Consider the following 12,807-nt stretch of genomic DNA (forward strand, 5'->3'; position numbering starts at 1 on the left):
AGAACAGTGTCGGTCACTCATCTCACCTGAGTGAAGTGGGTCACTTCATTAGCTGGTGCTAATCATACGGTTAGTGAAATCCTGTGCTTTTGTACCCATCTGCTAGTAAAATCTACTGGTGTGTAGCCTCAGAAAATTTTAATCAGGCAAATCTGGGGCATACTTATCTACTGTCATTTAACCAGCAATTTGATTTAATTTTTAGTTTTGTGTATTGTATTTAAGCTGTTTTTTACATATCTCTGAGAAATATCTTAAAAACACAGAGATGCACATGTGTACTCATAGTAATCCACTGCACCTGTTTTGAGGCACCATAGTATGGAATTCAAGCACCTGTTTTCTCTCCCAAGCTTTCTTAAAGGAAGATCAATCTGCCATACTGTTCTTTTCCCTGCCCCTCTGAGGCATCTGGATCAATCATGAACCACTGGGCCTATTACTTGCTGTCTGTCAGCTGGGTTGACCAAGTGATATTTTGGACACCTTCTACCTGGACCACAGTGTTGATGTGCTGTTGTAGATACATTATCTAGGTGTCATGCTCTCTGTTTTTATAAGTTTGCTACTTCAGTTTTCATGGTAATGAGCCACAGAAAATCTGATCAGCAGCTTTCTGACATTGTCTCATGTGGCACTTCTTACCCAAAGTGGCCAATGACTAATTCAACAGTGGGTTCAGTGGTATCGATGACAGCAAGGCTAGTTGGCTAGGCTGCAGTCCCACCCTTGTTAGTGCAGTCAGGTCTAGGCTTCATCATCCACCCCTCAAACTGTGTACACAGAATTATTTTGAGGCTGCACTAATGATTTCATACATCTGATGGACATATTTTGCTTTTCTAGCCATGTTCGCTCCTCTGGCCCATGCTGCAAATGGTGGTAACTAATGGTGCAGTTACTAGGTGTGAGCAGAGATTTTTCAGGGACTGATTTTGAAAAGAGCATGTAGTATTGGTTCCTCTTAAGTGTCAGTGCCTGATGCTTGATTTAGGAAAACAAATAATAATTGTAAAATATTATACGCCCTGGAATGTCCATTTTTCAACACCCTGTTAGCTTGCTTACTTTAATGAGATAGTTAAATAATCATCTCAGCGTGGCATGATGGGCCCAAATAGATCTGAGTTAGTTCCTTTGTGAGATTAATGTGAAGAGATTCATGATTAAATCCTGGCATTACAACGTAACACACCTGTTCTGGGCTGATCCTGAACATTTTTTTCTCCATTGCCCCAGGAGGAGGCTTCTCAAAGGATTACAGTAACACTTTTTGACAAGCTTATACAGGGTGGAGTTGCCATGTAATGACAGGGCTCATTTGATGATGTCTCACTAATGCATTCTTTTTATTTTTGCTGTCAACATTTATTACTGTAGAAGCATTGACTGTTACACAGCTGGTCCAACTTGTCCACATTTAAGTAACTGTAGGTCTCCATCGTGTTTATTTTCGTTGTTACACAACTCCAGCACTCCTGCTCTCAGATTAGACTTCAAGGTGGAATCGCAATACCCACGGTTGCTTCACAAGCCTTATTTTTACAAACCTTCAATTCCCTTTATGTCTGTTCACCCACTTTTCTTTAATGCAAGAGAGAGGTACCTAAGAATTTTTAAGCTGGGAAAACTGTTGTAAGCAGAATCTGAGTGAAGATAAGCTGTAGAAAAATGTAGACCTGCACAGTCCCTGTCTTTACTCTCTGCTCTTAGGTGATGTCTTTTCAACCTAGGTACTCCTACAGTGTGAGGAAAATATAGATCCTTCCTGACCAATATCTGGATGAGGATTTAAAAAATATGTAAAAGCAAGCAAAAGCTCCAAACGAGGAACATAAATACAGCTTCTTTCCCCAGCCACAGCTCTTTGTAAAAGTATGCTTGTCTGTCCATCCCAGCACTCTCTTGTCTCGGTGCTTTACTGGCCAAGTGTTATTTTCATAACTTTGCAGTAAGAAGCCTGATAACATTGTGTCTTCCTCCTCTTCTGCCTCACTATTGTCTAATCTAAGGGATTTCCTTCTTTTTTTATATATATATATATATATATGATTTAACAGTTTTAGCTTCCAACACATTTTATTCTTCCAAAGATATATCTCACAGCCACAAATGAAGCTAAAGATGATCCACCCTAGTGCATTTTCTCCTAATCTTTGGTCTGTTTGTCTTTCCCTTGTTCAGATCAGTTGCTTTGCTCCACTGCACTTGTGCTCTCCATTTAGCGGATGGCCTACGTGATTCCATCAGCTGTGCAGGGCACCCTTGCAATTTCTGTTCAGGCACTCAAGCTCACATTAAAATCAAGATAAATTAGGCCTCTGAATACCTTTGATAAGCTGTGTTCCATCTAACACTGTCATGTATATCGTGGTATATAGTATTCGCACAACAGGAGGTTTTGAGAATAAATACATGAAATTCATTAAATTCCAAAGCACAGCAGCGTTGTGGTGATGACAGCCATCTAACGAAGATTGTGATTTAACCCCCTCCAAAAATACCCAATTAACACATTTACTAATTATTACTAGTTATAACTAATTAAACTACAGTAATCAAAATATATTTGATTATATTTTCCAATTTTGTACTTGTAATATGATAGCCCCCCAAATGATTGCTTTCCCATTGTGCACTTCCCCGCGCTGGCACACCAGGAGGTACAAGTGCTGCCTTCCAGAGTTTGCAGCCTACTTTGAACTTTGCCAGGAAAGAAAAAATAAAATGAAAGTATCTTTGGTTCAGGTGGCTTTGGGCTGTAGGTATTGATGATTCCAGTCACTGAATATTCTCTTAGTTTCTCTTAATAAACAGCAGCTTTCCCTGCTATACCACCCAGGCGTGTAGATGTTGTAGCAGGACTGGCTGGCTCGTTTCCCATGGAAAGTCCCTGCAGGATTGCTGCTTGAAGGTTTGGGGTTTGTTTTCTTTCTTGTCTCTTGAGGTAGACACTGATCTTTGTTACCCAAGTTTCTGCCTGTGATATAGAAAGAAAGTCAGAGTCCTCCGGTGGTTCTCCATTATTGGGCCCCCTCGCTCTGCCTCATCCTGCCCCCCTATCTGAGGTTCTCCCATCACAGAAACTTGCATTTGCTTTGTCTTTGTCATTCTCATAGGCCAACACATTCTGTGTACACTTTTCTTCTTCTAGATATTCCCCAGCGTGTATGTTTGTTATACAATGTGCAAGTCTGTCATCTTAGTGAGTCAAATTAATGTCTTTCTCGCACTGGATTGTTTGGACAAAGGGGTGTTACTCTTTAACGCTCCCATGAATAGCCTTAAGCACTTGCAGATTTTAATTTCAGGAGTGGTTCAGTGAAATGAACTGTCTTTCAGATAAGCATTCAGTATTTGTAAATACACTCTTTTTTTTTTCTTTTTTCTTGTAACAGCCCTTTACTCTCTGATGCTCTGAGAAATGTCTTCTGCTCGTGGCTATCTTCTCAAGTTCTGTCTCGCCTGCTTTCACTTCACAGTAAAACTGATTCAAGAGGGCAATGGGGAATAAAGTATATGACACATCTTCCTGAGACAGATCAGGTGCAAAGCTGATTCCTGGCGTTAATTCATTGAGTCCTACCTTCAGAAACAAAAATAAACAGAAAAGCTCAGAATAACTAAAGCTGACTCTTCCAGCAAAATATCCCATCCAAAAAGCCTGGTTTTTTTGGTTCTGTGTATTTTTTTTCCCCTGCATAATCTGCCCAAAATTCAATCAGGAATCCTTCTTTTACATCATCCAACATCTAAAAATTCCTGCTCTTAGGTGCTTCAGATGTAACTTCAAGCAATGGTTTAGGGAATAATTAGTGGAGAGAGTAATACTAAATTTATTTTTAACCTTATCTGTAAGTTTTTCTTAGTCTTGTAGCTCTGGATATTACACAAAAGGTTTTGTCTGGTTTGTATCTCATGAATATAAGTGCTTACTGGTTTTGTTATGACTTTGCATCCTTAGCAAAGAAAATTCATGGCAGAAGAATATAGTCTATGGATAAATGCAATTTTTTTTTTTAAGTATCAACTTTCAGTTAAATTAATGTTCCTCCTGTTGTTGCATTGTCACAATGGGAAAGCAGAGATCTTTGACTTTTTCCCTTTAAGGAGCAAAGGAGAGTTGTCTCCTCATCTCACGCCCAAAACCCCTGGATGTGGATGGATTACATTTATACCAGCCTCTAGTCGCTGCTGGGGAATTGGGAAATGCTGAGTGTAACCCCCATTTCTGATGAAGGCTTTTTAAGCGACCTCATATAAACCATAGTCTGTTCACACATTGTTTTCTTGGAAAAGGAAGATGGCAATTTTACCTTCATTGCAAAAGTATCATGGAGATGCATTTATTGACGTTCAGTCAATGCTGCGGTTTATGTAGGGTTTAACAGGAAAGCTGTCCTCTACCTCAGATTTTGCTGATGGATAGTAAGTCTTTTTTTAATTCTTTATTAGTGTTGTGACTGTTCTTTTATTTCCTCCTGTGTTCTTTCTTAATACAGTAAAATATTGTCTGCAAAACATTTTGTTCTGCTTTTTCTGTCACCATTATGAATTTTCTTTTGTTGCTTTTAGTAAACTTGAGTCATCCTCGTACTTTGTATAGTTTCTCTGAAGGAAGAGATGACTAAAACAACAAACTGCATTACAAAAAGGAGAACTGCAATATCTAATGTTTAAAATTTGTCAAGGGTGTAGCTCTGAACCACAGAATATTATGATTTTGCCATAATCTCCACGGAGGAGGTGGTTCCTGTAGAGTCTGAGCAGTACGAACACAACACAGAAGCAGGTACAAAGAGACATTTGTTAGGCTTAAATCTGATTCTTGCCTAAAGATATCTGGATTTTGGATTTGGTTTTAAGGTCTGTTTCAGTGAGAACAGTGTGGTTTCAATGCAGTGTAAAGCTCGGGTGCATGGTCGCTTACTTTTAGATGTGGCTCACATATTTCTACAAGGACCAGGCAGTCACGCGTAATAATTCTTCACATTCCTGACATCTCTTTCATAATCCACTTCTAGGACGATGATAACTGCAATGAACAGGAAGGAAAGAATTTTGGGGTTTTTTTTAAGAGCCTGGAATTCATGTTTAGATTCTTCTTGTAGAATCTATAGCATCGGTATTTTTTGCAGTTATCCAGATAGCATCATCATGTAAATTAAACCAATTTTAGAAATTCTTCAGTAGAGCTCTCTGTGAGTAAATCAATCCTGTGCTTATGACAAGTAACTTCTAATAATTGGCTGGAGTTTTCTAGACAGTCAGTACTCAATTTCTTGTTAGTCTGGCTAGTACATATATTTTAGGAGGAGTCTGTACAGGTTTTATAAATATTTAAATTTTTACTTTTTAGGGCTTGGTTTTGGTTTGGGTTTGTTTAAGTTTTGTTCTTTTGGGGGTTTTTTTTGTTGTGGTTTTGGGTTGGTTTGGAGCTTTTTGTAAACTTAAGTAACTATGTGATAATTGCTAGCAATCTGTGATGAAAGAAAGAGTCTGTGGTTGTGGTAGTTGCATCTGATCTTTATTTCTCTCAGGCGTTATTGGACTTGGTGTGACCTTGGAAGTTCAGTTAGTGTGATGCTTTTGCAACTTCATGTATCATGCACTAAAAGCTAAATAGGCTCCCTGTAAAACAATTCTTAATATTTTTTTAATGCCTGTCCTCTCGTGCATTGCCTGAAGTCTGTCTTCCTTCAGCAAGTTGGTTTGGGAAGATAGTCTCATTTCTCACCATTCTAAGATAAATTTATGGTATGCTTATGGAAAGCCTCAGCATAGAGAGTACAAAATCTTTTTCTATAACTGTTATGTTCCATCAGTGTGAAGAGTTGGGAAAACCTCTGTGTACTCCAGAAGCTTTCCTCATTTTTGGATAAATACTGGAGCTGTTAAACGTTTCAACACTGCCTCTTCTCAGCAACGGAATATTAATGTAGTGTAGTTTTTGCTATCAGGTTTGGTTAGGTTTTGAAGGAACTCCATGAAAATAGCACATAAAGCTTGTCAAGGTCTAAAGAAGCCAGGAGGGGAAAGGGTTATTAGTGATTATTGTCCTGCTTATGTTTTGCAAGAATTACTTCTACTTATGTCTTAGCTTCAAACAAATTGATGGTTTCTCTATCTTTGGTGAATGAAATTTAGGACACTGATTGTAGAATAATCTTGGCTCCTGGTGCTATAAGGAAGAAGTGTTTCCCCTAAGAAGATCTTGTTTCTTTCCAGCTGGAGGCTGTATGCCTTTTCCTGCAGTTTGTCCTTTCTTCCTGTGGTCACATGCTACTTAAGGGCTTTTTAACCACTAACACGTTAGAGTTTTGTTTGGGCAATATCTTGGCATGTTTAGATGGTGTGAAAGTAACAGCTAACATATGCTCCTCCAGTTTAGAATCGAGTTTTGGGGAGAAAATCAATCACTTTCTAAAATGTTCCCTTTATGTGAAATAAGCCTTGCAGATGAATGAAAAAAATTAACATAATTCTTCAAAAAGCAGTAGGTAGTAAACTTTAATTTCTATGAAATATGGGGGACAGATTATCCCAATATGAGTGCCCTATTACTGGTAAGTACAGGTGACCATGCTGAACCCACCAGCAGTTTCACAGCTAAATCTTATTGATTTTTGTAGGGACCAGTGCAGCCTCTGCAGGGCTCTGGGAGGATTATAAGGTGTAAGAGGAGTAAGCACAGGGGAGCAGCTGCTGTCTCTGGCTCCAGATGCAGAGTATGAAGTTATTGATTGTACACTTGGCTTTACCAGACGTCACCCCAGTGCAGTTATTCCAGCTTTCAGGGATCTCACTTCTTGATCCTCCACTGTATGGAAGATGCCTCATTTTGTCATTTGTGTATTTTGAGTAAACCCATATTTTTTTTATGCTGAGATCATTAATAAGATACTTTGCTAGCTTTGCTGGTTAGAAGTTGGTGTCCTAACCTCATATTTCTTGTCTGCCTGCATCTGTGAATTTGGGATCCCTCAGAGCAGGAGTCAGTACTCTCTTACCTATGTATAATATTCAGCACCATGTGAACTGAGGCTTCTGGGCGATGTTCAATAGTTTTGGCCCCACATGGCTTCTACTGAGGGAGTTTGTACCAAGGAAGGACCTGAGAGCAGGCCTTCTCTCACAGGGCAAGCCGTTACCCGCTTGTAGTCTGAGTGAAGAGCAAATTAAATTCCAGCCTCATCCTCTAAACCAATGTCTGTCCTTCCCTGTTACAAGACCTCAGGAGCAAAAATCTCCCCTGCATCAGCCCACACATACCCCTCCCATGACCCCCCTCCTCCTGCACGGCTGCATGGGAGGAGGCTGCACCATCCCCATGCCGGGCATCTGTGCCAGCCACAGCCATGATAAAGATGGCGGGGCAAAGAGCCTCCCTGCCGGATCCAGCCCTCGGGCTGGGGCTTGGACATGCCAAGGTGTTACATGGCAACTGAAGCATAGCTTTAGGTAAGTCATAATTTTTAAAGCTAAGGTCCCCCTTGAGGCATTTCTGAACTCATTTCACCTAGTGGGTGTTTGGTGAGTAAGGCAGTCAAGTGTTTTGAAATCACTGGGGTTAAAAGAGGGCTGTTGAACATGAAGATGTGTATCATGTTGGGCCATAGTTTGCTGATTTCTGTTTTTTCTTTTTTTTTTTCTCTTTAGGATGAACGTGAAGCCAGAGAAAATGTGAAAAGAGAGCAGGATGAAGCGTACCGCATATCGCTGGAGGCTGACAGAGCAAAGGTGTGTTCAGGGTGAAGTGATCACATGCATGTGGTGAAATTTCTCTGGTGCAGGGGACTGCCTAGCTTCAGCTCTGCTTTTAAGATGAGACGGTTGCTGTAGGAGCCAGAATTGCCCTCAGTGGTTATAAAATCGCACTAGATAACAGTCATTAGTAGACCTGATAACATCTTTTTGCTACAGCAGTCCTGGCCCCACTGAATAATAGAAGTTGGGAAAGAAATTACAGAAAAGGTTAACTTAATAAATAGCCTGTTTCTTAATATTAATTCAGAAAAGTTGAGAAGTTTTTTGCTTTATGCAGCTAACACACATCATTAAATGTAGCTGTGGTGAATGAGGTGATCTGTGTGTGATGACCTGTTTGTGTTTGTTAGAGGGAAGCGCAGGAGCGAGAAATGGCAGAGCAGTTTCGCTTGGAGCAGATTCGGAAAGAACAGGAGGAAGAACGTGAGGTGGGATGTTTTACCTTTCCTGACAACTTTTTGGTTTCATGAAGGTTATGGATTTCAAACTATACTTTTTATGTGACTATTAATTCTTTTAAACCTTACGTTAAAAGTATATATATATATCATAGTACAGCTAAATAATTTTCATCCACGGTTCTATTGCCTGGGTCATGATTACATCATCTGAGTCTGAATTGGAGGCAGATATTAGAAAGGAGAGCTATGAAATGAACTTCGTAAATGGTGAAATCTTTGGGAACCTCTAACCTTGTTTCTGCAGGCACTCCTTTTAAAAATACAATACCATGGAGCCCTTTCATTTCTTTCAGGAAGTAGCACCAAGCCTAGCTGCAATTCTGATCAAACAAATTGCCAAATTTAATTTGGAGGACAAAACACTTCAAAAAACAAGGGAGAAAAAAGAATCCAAAATCTAGAAAATGGGATTAATGGTACGGTTTAAAATTTCTAAACAACCTTCTACAGAATCTACCTTAGAGAGAAAATAGTGTTTAAACAAACACTTTATGGCTCTAGGTCTGTGTAAGAAAATAGAAACCATGTGCTGTTAAGAGTACTGTTCCTCCAACCCTGGTATTTTTAGATTCTCTGCATTTTATAAGTGCTCCAGTACCTGTCAGAGATGGCTCCTGCAGACTCTTCTTCCTGTCCTAGCTGTGTGTCTACATAGGTGTTTATCTAAACCATCATGTACAGGAATTGACATATATTAGTGACTTCCTCTTTTTCACCTCCTGGCAAATACAAAATAGGGTAAAAAGGCTGGGCAGCAGCCATGTCTCTTCCCCTGAAGTCCCACCACATTTCAAAGGATAGGTGAAATAGACTTGTCATTAAAATATTTCCATCTGTTCTGTGAAATTCTTGAAATATAATTCTGTGCAGAACTGCTGTGAAGCACAGCTGGTACTTGGAAAGGACTTTGAAACCTTTTACTAAAATCCTTGAAATAAAAGTGGTATTCACATATAAATGTCTTGACTGAAATCACGGTTGATTGGGGTTGTCCTTTCACTTCTAGGCACAAAAGATTCTGTGAGCTAATGAATACAAAGCTCTGTCAGCATCCCTTTTGAATATAAATTTCCTGAGCATGTTTCCATTATTATATCAAATACAAATAAAATATAAAAATGTTTATTCATTTATATAAATACCCAAGTTTTGTTACTTTTGTTGGACTTAATATCACTCCTTTTCTTTGACTCTCATGGATTGCAGAGATTTGGAATTACAGTCTCATTGAATTCCCCACTTAGTTAAAGTCCTTGGAACTCAAGGAATCCTGATAAATCACAGCCTTGCTTATCCCCCCTACACGTGACTTAAATGTATACTTGACATTTCAGTCTTGTGTACTTTGCTGATGTATGAAAAAATTGCATTCTACAACTGCAAAAAAGTTGACTACAAACACATTTATTATTCCCTGAGACAAACCAAATAAACAAGCTGTATGAGCGATGCATTTGCATATATATTTTTTTGACCAAGATAATTGCATTAAAAAACCTGAACCATTTAAGAATGCAAGAACCTTTTAAACAGTACTGCAGTGTAAATACTAAATTCAGGCCAAACAGTAGTATTCAGTGGTCTGGAAAAGATGCAGTCCACTTCTTTGTTATCCTGCATTATCTGGTGAGTTGTTTAGCTCCTGTTGTTAACCTGAGCCAAGAATGGAAGCTGAAGCACAACTGAAGGAGCAAGGCACAAACCTGGACTGGGAGAATTGTGTCAAGAATAACTATAAGACAGCAATTCTGTGTGGTTAATAGCCATCAAATACTACTCCTTACTCTAGCAAAACAGACCTGAGCTATCAGCAGCTCACACTCAGATTCAAGCAAGAAGTGTGGTTGGGCTTTTTAAAGTAATTTTGCTTGCATAGAAACAATAATTAATTCTGCTTTATTATATCTGCTCCTGAACCTTTTCTGGTACCTTGGCCTTTTGGAAATCGTTTTCTTACGCAAAGGCTGCAAGACTCGTCCATGTTATCAAAACATACCTGGGCTTCCCTGTTTTAATGTAGAGTGCAGTAATGAAAATAATAGGATCTGTTTGCTTAGTAGAACAAAAGGGATTTTAACAATAATGTTTACTAACACTCCCCGTTTTCAAATATACAGATTACTTATACTGAATTGTTCTGCAACAGTGTTTACTTACAGAAGTGGCTTTATGTTCAGATCATATATTTAAAATCTGACTATTGAGCTATTCACATACTGAACATCTTTTTATCAACAAACTGAAATTGCTTGTTCAGGTCCAAGAGTTATTAATGTGATCCATCACATCATTGTTTTCTGACTTGGTTTGCTGGTACAGAATATCCATTGTAAATTGCCATTTTACGTTGAAGCCTTAGAGACTAGTTACTTTGGGGAGCGACGCACTCTTTGCACAAAGAAAAGAGCTCTAATGAGCTACTGTTGTTTATTTTTCTATAATATAATAGATTGGGTTCAGTAAATAATGTAGCATCTGTTGTTATACTGTGTGGGGAAATGTCAAAACAGAAAGATAGTAAGCAGGTGGTTGAGAATGGAGAGAGAGAAAATTAAAATAGAATCTATTTAAAATATAATCTCATAGTAGATGAGCAAAAATGAACTCAAGTTCTATGTATAAATATTTATACTGAGATATAATTTGCTCAGAGGTTCGTGTGTAAGAAGTAGACTTATTTAAAAGCCTTTGTAATCTTGCTTCGCCCAGTCCTTTCTCTTTAATGCAATCATCCTCCATCAGTTTCTGTTACTAAATGACCTTGGGGAGGGTTTCAAAGGCACAAATAGCAACTGTGTATCTTGCAAGTTCCTTGAAAATCTGGGTAAATTGGTGCCTGATGGCCTCTTCCATTTGGAAAACTGGGTTTTACTGGTGTATTTTTGGGGAGGCAGTGTGATGGTGCTGCTTCTTCCATACCTTGACATTCTCATGAACTGCTGCCTTAACTGAGGTGATGCTGTAACAAGGCTGCTTTCTGAGTATGACCTAAATTTTAACAGATGCCAGTGCATGTCCATGAGCACCGACAGTGCTTGTTACCCTCAAAAATCAAGCCCACCTCATTCAGCAGCCTAATATGAGACATCAACCTTTTAAAGAAGGCCAGGTTGGATGGGGGCCTGGGCAACCTTGTGTAGATTCAGGCCTAGAGGCTGGTGGCCCTGCCTATGGCAGGGGGGTTGGAGCTCTATGATCCGTGGGGTCCTTTCCAACCCAGACCATTCTATGATTCTATGAAAAACAAACAAAAACCCCAACTTCTGATCAAAGTATTAGTGTGGTAGTAGCTCTCAGAGGCAGACGACAGAGACCACAGGCTTGGCTCCTGCCCTTAAAATCTTGACACCGGCAGTATGCACAGTGTTGGCAGGAAGACCATCACATGCATTCTCACACATGTAATGCCACTGCAGTTCTGGGGCTGACTTCACACAATTTGTTGCAGAAAACGTGCACACCAGTGCTTGTAACCAACTCCCAGCAGTAATAATTGCTTGCTTGAAACCTTAAAGCTCCCATTTCTGCCCTCCCAGGTTCCTTCTCTGACCATTCCGACTTTTGTACACCCTCTGCGTTACTACGCCTTCATGATGTTTTAATGATGTCTTTTAACAGTCTTTTAGTTTATTTATAGTGTCTCCTGCACATATTTCCTTTTACTTTGAACTGCTGCTAAGGCTCTTGTCTTTGCTGCAAATGGTTAATTACTGTGTGTAAGAGAAAGGCAATTTGATAAGTACATTTAAAGAAATACTTTTACTGCCTTTTAATTTATACCCTTTAAGGAAGCAATTGGCCACTTGACAATTATGCTCTCATTCAAATTTTTTCCAAGGCTTTCTGCCAAATGATTAAATTACTTATCCCCATCGTGCATTAACTGTAGACCTAATAATATGTGTTATAAAGAAGGATTTATTTTAATTAGTTGTCTGGTGGGCTGTTATTAAGGAATGAATAAAAATGATTTTGTCATTGAAATATAAAGCACAGCTATAGCTCTGGAGCACCGTGGCACATCTTGAAGTTCTAGAGGAAATAAAAAGCTTTCCATCCTCTTCTGTTGCCAATATTTCAACCTAAATGGTTATTTTTGCTTCCTCAGGCTATCAGGCTCTCTCTTGAGCAATCTCTGCCTCCCGAACCGAAGGAGGAGAGCACCGAGTCCGTCAGTAAACTGCGTATTCGGACGCCCAGTGGAGAATTCTTCGAGCGACGCTTCCTGGCCAGCAGCAAGCTGCAGGTTGTCTTTGATTTTGTAGCTTCCAAGGGATATCCTTGGGAGGAGTATAAGCTGCTGGGCACCTTTCCGAGGAGAGATGTGAGTAAACGTATCTTTCGGGAACGAATACCACTGCTTCTTACCCCTGTACGTTAGATAACCAGCATGTTTCAGTATAGAAACTAAACAGGATACCCAGATGTGTGAAGTGCTGCCAAGCTCTGTGGCTGTAAGCAAGCCAGGTACTGACCTGCCCATGTACAATATCTTACATACGAAATCGTGTTGCGACATCTGTTTCCAGTGACATTGTAAAAAATCCCCCATTTCTGAAAAAAAGCCCCAAGTTGGGGA

The 12,807-nt window shown here is 39.5% G+C and overlaps 1 protein-coding gene across 1 annotated transcript in view; it reads left to right on the plus strand.

Moving 5' to 3' along the window:
* Positions 1-12,807, plus strand: part of FAF1 (Fas associated factor 1) — a 160,489-nt gene that overhangs the window by 132,614 nt on the left and 15,068 nt on the right. Inside the window, exons 16-18 of the mRNA XM_084266118.1 lie at positions 7,660-7,740; positions 8,118-8,195; positions 12,337-12,552. Coding sequence (XP_084122244.1) covers positions 7,660-7,740; positions 8,118-8,195; positions 12,337-12,552 — 375 coding nt within the window. The remainder of the gene's footprint in view (positions 1-7,659; positions 7,741-8,117; positions 8,196-12,336; positions 12,553-12,807) is intronic.

Source organism: Gallinula chloropus (genome assembly GCF_964237585.1).
Source record: "Gallinula chloropus genome assembly, chromosome: 6".
Lineage (NCBI taxonomy): Eukaryota > Metazoa > Chordata > Aves > Gruiformes > Rallidae > Gallinula > Gallinula chloropus.